The 19,470-nt window shown below is 49.1% G+C and overlaps 1 protein-coding gene across 2 annotated transcripts in view; it reads left to right on the top strand.

The window, feature by feature from the left end:
* Positions 1 to 393: 393 nt before the first annotated feature.
* MXRA5 (matrix remodeling associated 5) overlaps positions 394 to 19,470 on the top strand; it is a 29,507-nt gene continuing 10,430 nt past the window's right edge. Inside the window, exons 1-5 of one of the 2 annotated variants that reach the window (XM_036839715.1) lie at positions 394 to 536; positions 2,841 to 3,056; positions 8,160 to 8,289; positions 8,536 to 8,926; positions 12,911 to 17,902. In XM_036839715.1, coding sequence (XP_036695610.1) covers positions 490 to 536; positions 2,841 to 3,056; positions 8,160 to 8,289; positions 8,536 to 8,926; positions 12,911 to 17,902 — 5,776 coding nt within the window. In that variant the 5' untranslated portion in view covers positions 394 to 489. Of the gene's footprint in view, positions 537 to 913; positions 1,045 to 2,840; positions 3,057 to 8,159; positions 8,290 to 8,535; positions 8,927 to 12,910; positions 17,903 to 19,470 lie in introns of those variants that run through there. The other variant, XM_036839716.1, reaches the window with a different exon arrangement.

The raw sequence follows: 19,470 nt of genomic DNA, 5'->3' as shown, positions 1-19,470 counted from the left end.
ACCCGGTTCCCTCTCTCCTCCGCGGAAAGGAGGAGACCCTCTCCAACTCTGCCGGCAAGGGCGCTCCGGGTGCAGACTCTGGGCTGCAGCTCGCCCCGCGCTCCGGGCCTCTCCCCCTCCCTCGGGTCCCCGGAGTTCGTCTCGGACCCGGAGCCCTCCTTCCCACAGCCGTGTGCGCGTGGCCCCCGCCGTTGCTCCCGGCGGCGTGGACGAGGCGTGCCCAGTGGGCACGCGGCGCCATGAGGAGCCGGGAGGAGGGCTGAGCGCAGAGCGGCGCGGCCAGGGTCCCTGCGCCCCGTCTCCCCGGGGTGGGCCAGGGCGGGGGTGGGCCGAGGCGTGCACTCGGGGGGGAAGTCTCTGGGCGACGCGCATAAAAGGGCGCCGGCTCTGCGCGCCGCGCTGGGAAGCCGCGCCGCCTCGCCCCCGGCCCCGGGAAGGGCATGGCCCCGGCGGACCCCCGGCGGTGACGCGCGCGCGCCGGCCCCGCGGATGCTCCGGGCGCAGCGCTCCCGTGTGCCGCGGCTGCCGACGGACGGGTGAGGACCGAGGGCGGCCCGGGCGCGCGGCGGGGGCCCGGCTCTGTCTGCCGGGGCGGGGGGGGGTGGGGGTGGTGACGAGAGTGCGGGACGGACCTGAGTCGCGGGGGGCCGAGCGGGGGGCGAGGGCAAGCGGACGTGTTGAACTGGTTCCTGGCCCTACGGTGGAGGGGCCGCGGGTCCAGCTCCCGTCCAGGCGAGAGGCTGGCGGACTGTTCCGGGAAGATGCGCTGAGTAGGTCTAAGGAACCCCCAGCCTTTCTCCTGTCCTCCCTCTCCCTCGCGGCCTCTCACCCACCCCTCCCCGGTTTCCAGGGAGCCACCAAGGGGATGTCCCGGCGTAACCGATTGGCTCTTGGGTTGGCGGGGGAAACCACAGCTGCAGGGCCCCCTCGCAGATCCTCCAGCTCCGGCTGCTAAGACTCTCCTCCTCCTCCCCCTCGTCTTCCCCTGGACAGGGGGAGACGCAAAGCCCCCCTCGGCCGGGGGCTGAGCCGCGCGGGAGCTGGGTAGGTCACCGTCTGGGAGAGACGTCCTTTGCTGTCCGGGTGCCGGGCCTCAGAGACCCGCGGGGCACCCCGAGCCGCGCTCGGGGAAAGCTCGGCGCTCACCGCGCCGCCTGCCCGGCGCGTGAGAGCGGGCGCTGGAAGCCGGCCAGGGGCGCAGGGGCGCAGGGGCGCAGGGCCGCGCGCCCGGCCCCTCCGGGTTGTCCACCGCCTGGGGTCCCGAGGCCAGCCTCGCGCGGTTCTCCGGGCGTGCCGGGAGGTCCTGCAGGCTCAGGGCGCTTTCCCTCGGGACCGCGGGACGAGGGTTCCCTGGGGAGCGTTCCTGCGGTCTCCCGGGGGGACCCGGGTGGAAGGCAGGACGGGGAGCGCGGCTGGGGAGGGGGCATCGGGACGCCGGTGGCAGGAAGCCAGGGCGGAGGTCAGGCGCGCGGGCGGGCGCGGGGGCGGCCTGGGCTCCGCAGAGCCAGCCAGCTGCTCTCCGCAAAGCTGCAGGAGCCCGTTCGTTCCAGGGCGCAGCGGAGGGGCTGCGCTTGCTTGTTGCACGGCCGCCTGCACCGTCCGCCCTTGAGGGGCAGCTGGAAGGCGAGACGCGTCCGGAGTTTAGAGAGCGTCTTTTTGCAGGTCCCGTAACCGATGGAAGGGCTGCGGCCTCGGGGTGTCCCTACCGCGTGTGAGCGCAGGGAGAGTTTATGATCCGAAGTTAGGGCTTGCCCAGAGCAGGGACGGACCGACAGGCGCGTTTCTCTTCTGTGCGCTTTACTTTGCATGTGTGTTACTTATTTGTAAATAAACTTCATGCAAGAGTTGACAGAAATATGAGTCGATGAAGGAGGGTATGACCGATGCATGAAAAAATAATCACGGACATTCTAAATGACGTAGCTGATGCAACCTAATATGTATCTGACCGTTTCTTTCTTTCCCTCCCTCCCTCCCTTCCTTGCTTCCTTGCTTCCTTCCTTCTTCTCTCTTTCGTCTTCCTTTTTTTTCTTTTGTCTTACTGATCTTTTTTGTTTGCCTGAAGATTCTTCATCAGGAAGTAATTCCTTTCCTCTTTCTCTAATGGCAGATTTTTCAGAGGTTCGCCCCAAATTTCCTCTCTGGTAAACTAAGATGCTGTACCATCTCAACATTTTGGCTCTTCCAACGAAAACAAAATTAAGGATCATAAACAAAACCACATATAATGGAACATATTTCGCTTTAGTGAATGCCTCTGTAAGCACTTGAAGAAGATATAATTAAAACCTTAAGGAATGTCATTAAAAGAAGGAAACCCTTCTGATAATAACGGCCTTCCTGAGAAGCTTTTTATTCAAATATATATACAATAAGTAACAGCTCGGCAATAACATTGGAGGTGGACACATAACATTTACTTTATTGTTTATTTTATTATAGAAACATGAATGTATCTCTTGTCTGTATAAGCAGCAATATACACATTTATACAAATATATATGTGTGTATGTATACATGTATACACACACATATGTATGTATGTATATTTATGGGCGTGTATGTGGGCATGTATATTCCGTACCCTCCTTCACAACACAGTGAGATTTCCAAGTCATCTCAGAGTCAGGAGGGAAGGTTATATTCTATAGTAACGATTAAAGTGAATGGCGAAAGATTTTAAAAAATAAGTTTTGTGTTTCTTGATGCACATGTTTTGTGTCCCTAAAATGTACGGTGTGATGTCTTGCAAAGCTTACCCCCATGGTGCACAATTCAAGTAAAATCTGCTGGAAGTACGGAAGCGCTACCTGACATCTGGTTTTGTGGTTCCACGACAGGTGTCCTGGGATGACCCACCCCGACAAGATGCCAACGCGGGCGCAGTGGCGAGCACTCTCCGTGGTGCTGATTCTCCTCTGGGGACACCCGCGCGCCGCGCTGGCCTGTCCGTACCCTTGCGCCTGTTACGTTCCCAGCGAGGTCCACTGCACGTTTCGCTCCTTGGCTTCCGTGCCCGCTGGGATTTCTAAACATGTGGAAAGAATCAATCTGGGGTTTGTACCACGTTCCTTCTGAGCAGTCTCAGCCTTCTTGCATGCGTGTTGATTTGGTTTTTCGTTATGTGTATGTGCGTTTACGTAACTGCGAATATATATTCCTTTTTGTGTCACTGTGTCTTGCGTTATGCGCTCCTATATGGGCTGAATCGAGGGGGCATTTGTAACTCTACTAAATGTGGTCCTTTGGGGCTGTTATCTGAACTGATCCATCACCGGAAGCTTCTATCACAAGGCTTAAGAACGAACCATCTCGGACAGCTTCAGTTCCTTGATAAGTCTCCTTTGATAACAGTTCTTTAATATATTGCAGATATGAAAGCGTATGACCCACACATAAATATACTAATCGTATTTTAAATAGACTTCAGGAACTATTACAGAATAATAAAAATAAGTGAGACATCTGTGACATTTTGTAAGTTATCTGCATGACGCAATTGTGACTTTGAGGAAATAAGAGTTCTTTCAGATTTTGCCTATTTAAAATAGTAATATCTTTTAAACAGATATTTTAATGCAGCATTTCAAGGTAGAATTTTTATATTTTTAGTTTCCTTTTATACCCATATATGCTTTCTATACGTTAGCGTACGTTGCTCTGAATTACAGGTACTCATGTACAATTTTCATATTAAACAATTGCTTGTACAACTTTAATAGTAAACAATCATTTGGACTTCTTCAACAAAACATATTAGCTACTTTCTACCACCCATAAAACAACAGAATTATTTAGGGTTTGATGAATAGCCACTGTGGGGACATTTTAATAAGATGAAATGGCCTAACCTGAGTCAATGAACAAAAAATTATAAACATGCCTAGCATCTCTGAGTACAGGGCTTCAACAATTCTTGCATTTATTGATTATAAAGTCCAGGAGTAGAATAAAAGAACGGGAAGTTAAGACATGTGAATCCATAGCAATAGACCATTAAGTAGCTTCCTCCAAAAAAGCTTGGCAAACTTTACGATTTGACGCTCTGAAAAATCTAACCACGATGATGATCGTTCCATGGGGAAAACAGTTTGGCTTTGCCAGGAGAGAGAATAGTAACAGTTTCCTTGTTACCATCTTTAAATCATTTTACAATTTTAAAACCAGTTTCCTTTTCACAATCTTACAATTCATTCAGAAGAGGAACTGGAGCTGCTTTGAGTCAGGGTAGGACGGGCTGTGCTAGTTTGTAGAAAGGAAAATACAGCTCATCTATGATTTCTCTTCTTTCTTACACCTCCTGGGGTGCAAAATAGCTCTGTCTAGGGATCGCCCCTTTCATGAGCCATTTTCAGCATAGTGTCCCTCTTGCTGGGTTAACTACCTAATCCCTCAAGGCTGACCCCTTGTCAGGGCACACAATCGGGGCTACTGTTAGGCGTTAGGGGAGCCCCCTTGACAGTGTGGGATTGAAGGTGCAGGGGGACTGTCTTCTGCCGTGCTTCCTGTGTAGGAGCCCCGAATGCCTCACCTGTTGTGTGTTGAGGGTCTGGGCTGTCAGGTTGGCTAGGGGTTTGGGGAAGAAACTGCATGCATCCGCCCCCAAAACTTAGCTGTGTGATAGCTTGAGACTTACAAGACCTATAAACTGTTTTTTTTGTGGAGCTGTTTGCATCTCATTCACAGTTTCCAGGATGGTTTTCTTCCACCCATCTTTAAAATGACGTGTTTTGTGAGCGTGGAACCTATGTCACGTCTCAATGAGAACATAGTTCTTGGTGGTTTCATTTTAAACAATTAATGGTGAAGACAATGAATTACAGTGTCCTAAAGGCTTTGCCACTAGAATCAAAGACAGATATCAAAATGATTCTTTTTCCTACTGTCTCCAATAAGATCTTGAGATGGTTTTGTGTGATATTAAAGATAAAGGAAAAAGAAAAAGTAAGAAATAGCTTCACTGCACCCACATATATTACTTCCATCTGGCTTAATTTGTAACATTATTCGATGTGCCACATTTTAAAAATCACTCGTATAATATCACAGCACTATTTCTGGAAACCAGTCTCAAAGTAGATAAGGAGGCTGGCATTGTGCCTTTTGTTGGGGGAAAAAAAAAAAACAAACAATAGCAACGTCTAATACAGATAGAACTCAGGGTCTGAGTTGTCTATTAGCGGTCTGGAAAGGGTTTAAAACTCTCAAGGAATGAGGGATTATTGGCAGAGCAGTAATGAAAAAGTTTCATTCCCACACAGATGTTTTTAGGGTTCTCACTCAGCATTGAAAGAAAGATCTGCTCTTTCCTGTTTGGACAGCCCCAGAGCTTTTTCAGGAATTACTTTCCAAATATTTCTGAGTAAGAAAATATCATCCAGTTAAATGTCTGATTTATAGACCTTTAAAGATTTTCCCCCCTTTGATTAAAAGATGAGTTTTGATGACATCTTTCTGAAATTTCTCAAATGCCCGTACTGCTCTTTTTCATTTTAAATTTTGCTTTGGGATCCTAACGGGTATCCGTGAAGCAATTTTACATATATCTGTTGTTCTTTCTTTTTTACTGTGATATCATTGACACCATTATATGAGTTTCGGGTGTACAACATAATGATTTGATATGCGTATATACTGCAAAACGATCCTATGTTTCTGGTATAAAACTCATTCCATTTAGCTGGTTATGTAGTCAGTTATTGCCCATCAACAGATGAGGAAGATACTTTGGAGAGAAGGATGTGTAGCTGATCAATTAAAGAATGGGACTCTACACCAGGTCATTTCAGTCTGCCGGTCAAATTATTTTCCTGACTGCCACGTGAGTTTCCCCGTCTCTCTGCTGGCTTTTAGACAGATGCAGAGAGAATTCACCCACACCCCTTGGGTGTGCAGAGAGAATACCATGCTTCCTGCACTTGCCATTCAGGTGATTCCCTTGTCTCTTGTCTGTCCCCGAAATATCTCCCCCCCCCCCATTCGTAACCTTGACAGCAGCAACACCTGCATCTGTCACTCTCTTAAAAACAAGCACCAGGAAGATGATGCAGAAAGGAGGATTCCTGAGCCGATATGCCCCCCATCCAGGACTTTGAGGGGATTTACTCAGGTGGGGAGGGAATCCAAATAAGGGTGATTCTCTGCACCCAAATATCTTCCTCCCCTTCATCTTCTCCCCGCCGCGGCATCCACCGTTGTAGCTGGATGTCAAGTTGGAAGTGAGACTCTGGGAAGACAAAAAAATTCCAGAAGAGGGAACACTGGTGAGCCCAGCACAGCCTTGAACGAAAATGTGCTGCGGAACATAACACTCTTTCTGACCCATCTGAGAGACGGAGCCTTTGACTTGCCCCACCGCTGCCTCCGAGTCAAGACCTGCCTCTTCCCTCTGGCCTCTCCACTCTTCTTTACCTCCGGGGTCTTCGCAGGTGGTCTCACCTCCTCCCAAGTCCTTAGTCCATGCGTCCGTTTGGGAATGCTTCCTGCATGTGCACATCTCAGGTCTTGATGGGACTCCTGAGTCCCACCCTCACCGTGGCGTCTGACAGACCTCTTCAACATCGCATGGCAAATATAACTTGGAAGTGTTTCCCCTGCAATCTTTTCCTTATTTGCAATTCCATCCCTCAGCCATGCCTGTTGCCTCTTCCTCTAAGCACGTCTGGAAACTTCCCATGTACGTTTATCTCCACGGCTCCCACCCTGGCCGTGGACACCAGCATCCCTCCCCGGGGTTCACTTGGTCTCCTCATTCCTCTCTTGTCTGTCTCTGACCCATTCTGCACAGAGTGGCTTTGTTGTTTTACCACATAACTTTGTTCATGTCACACCCTTCCTAAAAACCCTCTAGTGACTTCCCACTGGACTTGGAACAAAGGAAGCACTTTCCTTTCTACATCCTCCCAATTCTGAGATGACCTGGTCCCTGCCAACCTCACCTACTTCCCCTGATAATATTCTCCCACTTACTGTTTCCAGATGAACCTCAGGCAACAAGGAATGGAAAAGAGTTTACAGGTTGATATTCATCCCCTCTTGGGTGTTCACCATCTCAGGCAGATTTCTTGGTAGAATCTTAAATAATGATGAACAAATGAGGCAGCACATGAGCTCCCCATACTGTCCCAACCTGGGTTAAGGCAGGGACTCTCCGCTTCAGCACATTTGACATTTGGGGCCCTCTTACCGTTTTGGATACCATGGTTCCTTGTCATGGGCGCTCGCCTGTGCATTGCAGGACGTTAAGCAGCGGGGTGGACCTCACCTCCCTAGAGGCTGTGATCACCAAGGTGTGGGGCACGTATGTGTTTAAGGAGAAAACCGGACCCGGCTGTCATCTGCTGAGTTAGCTCTGAGCTCTTTACCAGCCTTCTCTACAAATGCATTTCCTTTTGTTGAGGTGATAAGGGGAAATACAAAAATAATGTCAGGATGGATGTGTTTGATTTCCACAGAAGCCCTGACCCCAGGTTCCTGCCCTACAACACAGCAAGGTACAGGATTCTCTGTTCATCTTATAATTGGTTCTCCAGGGATTCCCTGGTGTCATTAACAACGGAGCAGTGAGGAATTTCCAGACCAGTCAAGGAAGCGTCTTTACCAATCTCTATGCAAAAACAACACCCCAAACGCACCACAATGTTTACAGATAACTTCCATCACCCATCAGAATTGGGAGCTTGTCTTTGTGAAGTAAGGGTGTCTGTTTCATTTGGTCCTTTAGTTCAGAGAACGTCCTTGTCTTACTATATGCAAAGCCACTTCCAAAGCTGTCTTTTGTTTTTTTGGTTTTTTGTTTTCCATTCATGCTGGCCACATGTCTTTGTTATGATTTCCAATGAGGGGCCCTCTTGACCAGCTGCGTTTAAAGGTCTAAATCTTATGTATCTCCCAAAATAGCCTGTGACCATGTAAGTGTACTCCGAGTCAGAATTCCCAGCGACCATGCCTTCACTGAACAAAGGCTAATAAAAATGTGTCGGTTTGTTTGCAACCTTAGAAATAGACAAGGACACAGCGAGGGAGGATTATGCTTTGGGAATGGCACCAGTACAACCTTAGAATCAACATTTTGCTAAGTTGCCCCTGGGTGGGCTGGGAAATCCTCCCCAGATGGGATTGAACTTCACTGTTCCTCATTCCAATTATTTATTTTCTAGGTTTAATAGCATACAGGCTTTGTCGGAAACCTCGTTTGCGGGACTGACCAAGTTGGAGCTACTTATGATTCACGGCAATGACATCCCCAGTATCCCCGACGGGACTTTGAGGGACCTCATTTCTCTCCAGGTAAACCCGGGCATTTATGAACAGCACAAATAGCAGCCTCTAGGACCAGTGGTGAAGAGGGGAAACTATAGAGGGCTGCCTAACGATGATTGAAATGGCCATTTTTTTTTTTAACGTAAGAAACGAGCTTAATGTCATTACTTTCCTGCCCTTTGTTCTGGTTTCTGTTCCTGGTTGTGGATTGGTTTGTTGTTGTTTTTGTTTTTTAATCATAAACAGGATTTTCCATCCTCCCTGTCTTTGTAGGTTTTCAAGTTCAGCTACAATAAGCTTCGAGTGATCACAGGAGAGACCCTGCGGGGGCTCTGGAGCTTAATAAGACTACACGTGGACCACAATAAGATAGAGTTTATCCACCCACAAGCGTTCAGTGGCTTGACGTCCCTAAGGCTACTCCACTTAGAGGGAAACCTGCTTCACCAGCTACACCCCGCCACGTTCTCCACGTTCACGTTTCTGGATTATTTCAGACTCTCCACCGTGAGACACCTCTACTTAGCCGAGAACATGATTAGAACTCTTCCCACTGGCATGCTTCAGAGCATGCCGCTTCTAGAGAATCTTTACCTGCACGGGAATCCGTGGTCCTGTGATTGTGACATGAGGTGGTTTCTGGAATGGGGTGCAAGATCCAAAGGTAAGAACAGCAGAGCGGCTGCCTGACTCTTAGCTGCCCAACCTTTACCTCTCTGGACAAATTACTTTCTGCACCATCGCTTCATCTCGGGTCGGGTGAAATCACATCGTCAAATCAGTGAGGCAGGAAATGTTATAACTGAAATGTCAAGACATCTCCATGGCATAATTCAAATGCATGTATCCTTTATCGAAATGTAGAGTAATTATCATTTAAACAGTTATAGACAGTTGACTATGGTTGCCATAGCGTGGATGTTTGGAGTATTCTTTTCAGCCTTGGGTTACAGCTAAAGGTTGGATTTTCTGTGCACCCTCTTCCTACAGGAAGTATTCAAAAATGCTTGGAAGAGAGAAGACTGGGGCGGCTATGTGATTATTCTCTTGTGATGGGGGATACAGGTGTTCTGTATTGAACCAGAGGGGGAAAAATAAACCCAGGATTGATCGGTAGAAGTTGCAAGAAAGTAGATTTTGCATCAAAATAAGAAAGATTCTTCTTCCTTTTTCTTTTACACCGCCTTCCCCAAGCCCCACGTTGGAACCCATCCTCAGAGCCCGTTGAGTTTCTCCTACTGAGTCTTTTGGCTCACCTCCATCCTCACAGCCACCAGCCAGGGTCTGACTCCTTTCTCCTGTCTCTAAGGAGGCAAATGGAGTGCTCTGAGTAGGTCTTTTTATTTTCTTTTTTTAAAAACATTTCTTACTTTATTATTATTTTTAAAAATTTATTTATTTATGTTTGGCTGTGTTGGGTCTTTGTTGCTGCGCGCGGGCTTTCTCTAGTTGCGGCGAACGGGGGCTACTCTTCATTGCAGTGAGCGGGCTTCTCATTGCGGTGGCTTCTCTTGTTGCAGAGCACGGGCTCTAGGCGTGCAGTCTTCAGTAGTTGTGGTGCGTGGGCTCTAGAGCGCAGGCTCAGTAGTTGCGGTGCGCGGGCTTCTCATTGCGGTGGCTTCTCTTGTTGTGGAGCATGGGCTCTAGGTGCACAGGCTTCAGTAGTTGTGGCTCCCAGGCTGTAGAGCGCAGGCTCAGTAGTTGTGGCTCACAGGCTCAGTAGTTGTGGCTCGCAGGCTCTAGAGCGCAGGCTCAGTAGTTGTGGCGCACGGGCTTAGTGGCTCCGCGGCATGTGGGATCTTCCCGGACCAGGGCTCGAACCCGTGTCCCCTGCGTTGGCAGGCAGATTGTTAACGACTGCGCCACCAGGGAAGTCCTGAGTAGGTCTTTCTGCAGCCTTGGTCGGTTACCCCGCTTCAGTCAACTCCCCACAGAGCGGTTGTCAGACACGTTTTCAGAGTAAACACCTGCTCATGCCCCAGCGCCGCGTCCGTCTCCACTGGTTTCCCGCTGCTCTTAGGATGGAGCCCACACTTCTTACCGTAGTTCCGAGGGTGGTGCGCCCACTCACTGCCTACCCTCCGGCAGTGGACTGGTCCCGCTCTTCCCTGCATTCAAATAGGTCAGAACCTATTTCTAGCTCAGCATCATTGGACCTGGTCACCATCCACCAAGAAAACTCTTCTGCTAGATGTTCAAGGGTCTGGCTTCTCTTCAGCGTTCGGATCTTCACTGAAAGCTCTCCTCCTCTGAGAGGTCTTGCTATCCTTCATTTCAGCTTAGCCTCTCAGCCTGTGGCCATGGAGGAACTTCCAGCCCACACGCCTTATGTCACAATTTTGTTTTCATTTATACATGTCACAATTTTGTTTTCACGTATATATATATATATATATATTCTTTTTCAGATTCTTTTCCATTGTAGGTTATTTATTGAGTATAGTTCCCTGTGCTACACAGTAGGTCCTTGCTGTTTATCTATTGTATATATGGTTCTGTGCATCTGTTAATCCGAAACTCCTAATGTACCCTCTCCCCCCTTTCCCCTTTGGTAACCATAAGTTTTTTTTCTATGTCTGTGAGTCTGTTTCTGTTTTATAAATAAGTTCTTTTGTATCATTTTTTTAGATTCCGCATATAAGTGCTATCGTATGATATTTCTCTTTCTCTTTCCGACTTACTTCACTTAGTGTGATAATCTCTAGGTCCCTCCATGTTGCTGCAAATGGCATTACTTCATTCTTCTTTATGGCTAATATTCCATTGTATATATGTGTCACATCTTCTTTATCCATTCATCTGTCGATGGGCATTTGTGTGGTTTCCATGTCTTGGCTATTGTAAATAGTGCTGCTGTGAACATAGGGGTGCATGTATCTTTTTGAATTATGGTTTTCTCTGGATATATGCCCAGGAGCAGGATTGCTGGGTCATATGGTAGCTCTATGTTTAGTTTTTTAAGGAACCTCCATACTGTTCTCCATAGTGGCTGTATCAACTTACATTCCCACCAACAGTGTAAGAGGGTTCCCTTTTCTCCACACCCTCTCCAGCATTTATTATTTGTAGACTTTTTAATGATGGCCATTCTGACTGGTGTGAGTTGGTGCCTCATTGTAGTTTTGGTTTGATTTGGTTTGTCACAGTTTAATGTAGGCACTTGCAGTGGCCAGGGGTCTTTCCTCCATGCAGATGGTAAGATTCAGGTTCTTCCACCGATGGCTCCACTTTACATTTGACATCAGATTTGCTAAATCAGGCAAAGGATGAGGAAGGACAGGTATACTGACCTCTTAATTGTCTTAATCAGAAAAGACACACGTCACCTCCGTTCATATTTCAGTGCCCAAACCCCACTGGGTCCAAGACAGGCTGAAAACCGTCATTTCCCAGTAGAAACACTACACGATGGTGGTGGAATCATGAAGCTTTTGGGGGTAGAGAGCCACCGCAGCCATTCTGGAGATACATGCCTGTGCCTTTGTGTGCTCATATGTATGCATTAGGTCTGTATATGTTTGTGTGTGTCCATATGTGTGTCTGTGTCTATGTGTGGTATGTCTTGTGTTTGTGTGCCTGTGTGTTTGGGGAGGTGTGTGAAACCATCCTGTTTGCATGTTGAGATTTTTACTTTGAAACTCGAATAGAAAACTGCATTCCGAGGAGCAAAAGTCGACATAGTGACATTGGTTAGAAGGTTTGTAATACTCCCAGTGATGGCAGTTTGGCTGTTTTATTTCCAGCGCGAAGGGAAAGAAGTGGACACATGCCAAGAAGGCCGTCAAAAAGCATCCTAGTTTTCTAGTCTCCCCAGTTACGAATACAGAAAAGCCACGAGACGTCTAGCAGGGAGAAAACATAATTTGGTTCTATAGGAGTCAGTTCGAGGAGCCTTTGTGCCATTTAATAGACGTGTCAAGTAGGGCATTGGGTGTGGGACTCATAAGAATGAGTCTGGGCTGGAGGAGCACAGATGGAACTCATCACTGGCGAGTGAACGGTAACTGAAACCGTGCACGTGGGCGAGGCCATCTACGACCTCAGAGCAAGAAGGGAAAGGGCCGAGACCGACTCAGGGAACACATCATCCACAATGAGTTGGGCAGAGAGGGAGGAAACAGTGAAAGAGTCAGTGTTGGCCAGAGAAGGAGAAAATTCTGGAGGATTTAATGTCCGGGAAGCCAAGAGTAGAATGTGAATCCAAAAAGTAAACACTGCCTGAAATGAAAAATTCTAGCAAGAGAAAACATCCTTATAAAGGTAGACATGATACGATTCATGCCAACTGTTGATCCTATAACCTGGAAATATATTCATGGGTTGCAGTGACTTAACGTAGATTGTCCTGGACCCTCATAAAAGGTTACGTGTAGAATACGTATGAATAGACATTCTTTTTTAACTTAAAAATACCTTTTAAAAAAGTACTCATGACCTACTGTCCAGAAGTTCCAACACCCCGGTTAGTTACCACGCACTGTGCTAAACTGACTTAAAGTCAGAGGTGACGTCACAGAGGCAAGGTGGGTGAGGTCTTAGATCATTGTGGAAGTGCATCCAGGTGATAAAGATGCAAACAAAGTCTTTACCCTCTGGCCATTCTTTGGGTCATTGACTTACAGCCTGTTTGTTTGATTGCATGTTTCAGGGATTCTGAAGTGTAAGAAGGACAAAGCCTATGAAGGGGGTCAGCTATGCTCCATGTGCTTCAGCCCCAGGAAGCTGCACAAACAAGAGATTCAGAAGCTGAAGGACATCACTTGTGAGAAGCCTTCTATCGAGTCCCCTCTGAGACAGAACAGGAGCAGGAGTAGCGAGGAAGACCAGAATCAAGAGGAGGATGGTGACAACGCGTTGTCCCTGCAGGGGTTCCAGTACCCTGTATGGAACGTCTCTCTGAACATGAGCGACGAACACGGGAACACAGTGAACTTGGTCTGTGACATCAAGAAGCCCATGGACGTGTACCAACTACACTTGAACCAAACAGACCCTCAAGAGATAGAGATAAATGCCACAGTCGCCTTGGATTTTGAGTGTCCGATGACTCGAGAAAACTATGAGAAACTCTGGAAGCTGATTGCCTATTACAGCGAGGTCCCTGTGAAGCTACACCGACAACTCACGCTCAGCAAAGACCCCAGACTCGGCTACCAGTACAGGCAAGACGCCGACGATGGGACCCTCTACTACACGGGCGTCAGAGCCCACATCCTGGCAGAACCAGAGTGGGTTACGCAGCCGTCCATAGACCTCCAACTCAACCGGCGTCAGAGTACGGCCAAAACAGTGCTGCTGTCCTATTCCTCTCAACATGCTCTCACCGTGTCCGCCAAAGATGCGAGGCCGTCTCGGAGCAGAAGCTGGGTAATGATTGAGCCCAGCAGAGCGGTGCAGAGAGCCCAGACTGTCTTGGAAGGGAGTCCATGCCAGCTGAGCTGCAACGTGAAGGCTTCTGAGAGCCCATCCATCTTCTGGGTGCTCCCGGATGGCTCTGTCCTGAAAGCACCAATGGAAGACAAGGACGGTAGATTCTCCATCCTCACCAGCGGCTGGCTGAAGATCAAATCCACGGAGCAGTCAGACACTGGTTTGTACCAGTGCATCGCTCGGGTGAGGGATGAAATGGACCGAATGGTCTATAGGGTCCTTGTGCAACGACCTGTCACTCAGCCCCCTGATGGACATACAGTGACCATTCAGAAGAACCCAGGGGAGCCGGTGATGCTGCCTTGCAATGCACTGGCCATACCTGAGGCCGAGATTAGCTGGATCCTTCCAAACAGAAGGATAGTTAACGATATGGCTAACACGTCACACGCATACATGTTGGCCGATGGAACTCTTTCCATCCCAAAGGTCCAAGGTAGCGACGGTGGTTACTACAGATGCGCGGCTGTCAACCAGCAAGGGGCAGATCACTTTACGGTGGGGATCACAGTGAGTAAGAAGGGATCTGCCAGGGCACCGAAAAGAGGCAGACGCCCAGGCGGGAAGACCCTTTCCAGAGGAAGAGGAGATGTCGTGGAGGATGAAGGGGGATCCGGCATAGGAGATGAAGGTAACACAGCGAGGAGAGTTCTCCATCCAAAGGACCAAGAGATGTTCATCAAAGCAAAGGACGATGCCATCACCGGAGGTCAGAAGACCAAGAAAGGGCGCAGAAAACTGAAACACTGGAAGACTTCCGAAAAGGAACCAGAGACAAACATCGCAGAAGGTCGCAGAGTGTTTGAGTCCAGACGAAGGATAAACATGGCCAACAAACAGATTAATCCAGAGCACTGGGCAGATATTTTAGCCAAAGTACGTGGGAGAAATCTACCTAAGGGAACCGAAGTACCCCAGGTCATTAAAGCCAACACTCCTCCATCAGAGAGTCTAGAAGTGACACCCCTTTTGCCTGCTGTTCCTCCCCGCTCAGTACCACCTGTGCAGACCACAACCAGTGCAGAAGAATCCTCAGGAGATGTGTCTTTATTTGGCGAGGAAGAGCAGGTTTCTAGCACTGTTTCCTCAACCAGGATGGTTCTGGTCCAATCTGGCCACGATGGAGTAATTCTTGCTGACCCCAAAGTGACAAGCACACACCTGCAAGAATTTATTGATGATGAGTTTTCTGAGAAGACCAAGGCTCCAGCTTCCACTGTAGTTGACTCGAATTGGGCTACAGCCACGACACTGCCATCTGTGCCTTATGAATCTTCTACTCTACAGACCCTGGATATGGTCCGCGAAGAGCCCACTAACAGAAACATAGCCACAGAGGGCTGGTCTACACGAGATGTTGCATCCATGCCAGGGTCTACATCTAGTGAGTATGAGTCTCCATTGGATGCCATCTCCTTGGCTGAGTCTGAGACTCTGCCATACTTTTACCAAGGTGTGGAGACGAATTCACAACCAGGTGAAAATACAACGAAAGAACAGACCTCCACACACGTTACTCCAGTGCCTGCCTTGTGGGTTGCTAACACCAGGACCTCTGAGCCATTTGAAGATCCCATTTTAGGGGACCCCAAAATCCCAGCACAGACAGCTCTACAAGAGCAAACGGAGAGCCCGAAGCTTGTGAAAAGTGGTTTAAGCACTCAGGGCCACCCACTGATTCCCAAGGGCACAGAGGAGAATTCTCAGAGGACACTACAGGAAGGAGCTCCGCTAGAGAGAGACCCCAAAAGCTCCAAAAGTCCTGAGAGGAAGAGGCAAGGCATCGCATCTACCACTGTGCTTGACTCAGCGCTGGAAGCCACGGCCAGCATCACTGCCTCGCAGCGCCCCAGGGAAACCACACTTGGCGTTCTGTTTGACAAGGACACCAGCACGCTAGCGATGATGATGCCAACCCAAAAGGCCGCTTCCCCATCACCACTGACCACTCATCCTTCCCGAAAGAGACCCAACGGGAGGAGGCGATTACGCCCCCATAGATTCCGACACCGGCATAAACAAACCCCGCCCGCGACTTTTGCCCCAGCGGTCACTTTTTTGACACCACTGACTCAGGTACCTGAAGTGAAGACTCCAAGCCAAGCGGAGAGCTTGCTGGTTCCTACATCTTGGGTTGATAGCACAGTTGGTACCCCAAAGCAGGTGGACATGGAGAAGCATGCAGTACTGGTATCCAAGGGAACCCCACGCAGGAAACATGGGAAGAGGCCGAAGAAACATCGATACATCACCTCCACCGTGAGCTCTATAGCGTCTGTGTCCAAGCCCAGCCCTTCCCCAGAAAATAAATATAAAAACACTGTTACCCCCAGTTCAGAAGTTGTACTTTCACCTACCACCGTTTCTCTCACAACTGGAGACCCACGTGAGACAACCAGAGTGGGAGATTATAGGACAACCACCACCAAAACACGTTTATCTCATGATAAGTTCCACGAGACAATTCCAGTCACATACGAGCCTGTATCAGACGGAAAGGAAATTAAGAATTACGATGTCACAAACATCAAGGACTATAAAACCAACAATCTAGTCCCTGGCGAGTCAGTCACTCATGTGGCATCCCCTTTTGGGGCCGAGGTCTCCACTGCGGGAGTATTTAAGGAGGCATCCCCTCCTTCTGGCTTTCCAGGAACTGCAAGGTGGACCCCTCCAAGGGCAGCCCAGCCTGAGCGGCTACAGACAGACCTACCTGTTACCAGCTCTTCAGAAGCTCTTACAGACTCACCCTTTTTAAAAGAGTTGGAGGACCTAGGTTTTCCTTCTGAGTTTTCACCTTCTGCAGTCTCTATGCTCTCGCAACAGGAAGAAGTGGTCCCTTCAACTACTCTCGCCATCATAAAAGTAGAGGCATCTTCAAGTCAGGCGGAAACCACCATCCGTGGTCAGAGTCATCGTGAAACCACTCCAGCCATTATCCGTTCTGAAATTAGACACCAGAGTGAAGTCTCCACACGTGCCCTGGTGGAGGAGCCAACAACCCCATTCCCACCCACAACTCATGTGTCTCTGGCAGAAACCACCGCAAAGCCCACACCTCTTATGTCAGAAACACTGCCAACATCAAACGCTTCCAAACAAAACATTTTCTTCCATTATGCTGGGGAGACCCCAGCAACCAGAACACCTTCAGTGAATAACGAAGGAACTCAGCATGTATCGAAGCCAAATGAATTATCCACTCCCTCTTCCCACCAGGACAAATTTACCTTCACTCCAAAGCAGGAGTCGCGAAAGGAAGCCTTTGATGGTACAACCAAAAACAGCCTTCCAAGGGGTCCAGATAGTCACCACGAGGCTGGGAGGGTCCAAGGTTTCCACCAACCAGCCAGCGTTGCTGCCACACCGGTCCCACTGAGAGGAACCATGAGGCCACCACACACAGCCACACAAAGCTCCTTTAGATACGTTGTCACTCTCCAGCCCCACCTGACCAGCAAACTGGAAATCGCTGCATATCCGTCGAGGGATCCGCCAGAGAATAAGCACTTTACGACTCCAAAATTACCAAGTTCAACAACTCCTGTGGTTCCGTTGCCTGGGTCCAAACCTAGCATTCCTAGTAAGGCGACTGACCAGGGAACTGACCCATTCAACGGCAGCTCCAAATTGTTTGGAGACAACAGCATCCCTGAGCCAAGAGACCCAGCTGGCAAGCTTCCAGATTCGAGAGTTCCTCAGTATCCTGATGGAAGATTCCCTTTCTTTTTCAACAGGACCCTCTCTTTTCCACGGTTGGCAGCTACTCCGAAGCCTCAGATCCCCACCTCTCCTGCCCCAGGGATGAGAGGGAGAAAAGTCAGCCCAGGTCCCTACAATAGGACACATTCCCAGGGCATCAGCCATGTGGACTTTGGTCCCCCAGCGCCTCCTGTATCGCACCTTCCCCGGACCATGGCGCCACCCTCAACAAGCTTAAGAAACATCCCTCTGGTCTACTCCACCCGGAGCTCCATCCCTTTCATAACATCTTCTGCCCAGCCTTCCAGAAGCTTCCATCAGAGCAGCTCAAAGCTCTTCTCTTCCGGAGGACCACCTGCATCCAAATTCTGGACGCTGGGGGAAAAGCCCCAAATTATCACCAAATCCCCCCAGACCGTGTCCGTCACTGCCGAGACAGATGTCATGTTCCCGTGTGAGGCTATGGGGAAACCCAAGCCTTTCGTGACTTGGACAAAGCTGTCCACAGGTAGGGTGTTTAAACATCTGCATTTTAACCAGGGCTGGTGTAGGGGAGGGGCTTACTGGAGTCTGTGAGTGCAGTTAGAACCAGAGACTCTGGGCAGAGGGATAGGTAGATGGGATGGGAAAAGGACATCTGAGAATCTACCGACAGGTGTATTCCTTTACGGGGACAGGAAATAAGGAATTAAAATGGGTGTCAGGTTTTAATGGAGTCATGGAAACACGTACGAGGTTCTTTGGATAGGGCATTCCTAAGCGAGGCTTAGGACTGTTCCACTCTTGCCTCTTCCCAGTGAGGTCCAGTACAGAAGTCATCCACAAGCCATGTCGGGGTGCAGAGGGGCGTGAGGGGAATTGTGCAAATCGCTCTTGTCCTCGCACTGGCTTGAAAGGTCAGGGCAGCTTGGTGTGAGCTCATCAGGCATTGCTTTGACTTGAACCTAGAGATATAATCTTATGAGTCCGCTTGGGCTGCCGTAGCAAAGCACCGGAACAGATGGTGCGGCTGGAACAGCAGATATATTTTCTTTCAGTTTGGGGAGGTTGAAGTCCAAGATCAAGGTGTCACCAAGGCTGGTTCCTCCTGAGGCCATTCTCCTTGGTGTGTAGACGGCCATCTCCTCCCTGCGTCCTCACAGGGTCGTCCCTCTATGTGTGTCTGTGTCCTAATCCCGTCTTCTTCTAAGGACACCAGTCCTATGGGATCAGGACCCACCCTAATGACCTCATTTTACCTTCATCCCCTCCTTAAAGACCCCATCTCCAAATACATCCACATTCTGAGGTCCTGTGGGTCAGGGCGTTAACATATGAATTGTGGTGGGAACACAATTCAGTCCGTAACAAGGCTCTATACAACGGTCTCTACTTGGCAGACTGGGATGCCCAAAGACCACTTTGCTTCATAAGATGACCATCGGCTTTCCTGATGGCGAAACAGATTCTAGGTGACGGACGAAAGTAATAGCGGAGGGCCTACAGCCTCCACGAATGGACCTCCCTTTTCCCCTTTCTCTTCCCTTCTCTCTCAACATGGCTGTGTCCTTCAGGCTTGGATCCTGTTCAGAGGGTTGGGGTTTTTTTTCGGTTACCATTTAGATAATCTAGGAAATGACAAGTGCTGATATCACTAGAGAGAGCTGTACGTTCTCTGCTTATCTGACACATGTTGGATGTGTCCCAGTGGTGAACAGAGGGCACTGAGCATAGAGAAATTACCAACATCTTTGATCAGCTCAGCGTTTGACAGCAAACGCTTTCGTAATGATTTAATAAGGAACTTGCTTGAAATAGCAAATGGGGAACACCACGGGGTTTTCATTGTAGAAGGATTGTGCCTTTGAAGGAAGGCATATTCCTCCCCTGGGAGATCCCATTTGCATTCATCCTTAGGGTCTTCCATACCTTGGGCCATTTTAGAGCATCCCTGGACCATGCCCCCTCCCTAGACATACATGCACCTTCCTCTACCTGACCAGGAATCTGCTTCTACTGCTGGCTTCTCCTTTGTTAGCTAGCTCCAGTTTTTAGAAAGTTCTTCCTCATTTCATGCCCAAACCAGACAGTCTCCCA

The sequence above is a fragment of the Balaenoptera musculus genome, chromosome X (genome assembly GCF_009873245.2).
Source record: "Balaenoptera musculus isolate JJ_BM4_2016_0621 chromosome X, mBalMus1.pri.v3, whole genome shotgun sequence".
NCBI lineage: Eukaryota > Metazoa > Chordata > Mammalia > Artiodactyla > Balaenopteridae > Balaenoptera > Balaenoptera musculus.
Note: the sequence above shows the minus strand (reverse complement) of the source record. Positions and strands in the feature narration are given on the sequence as shown.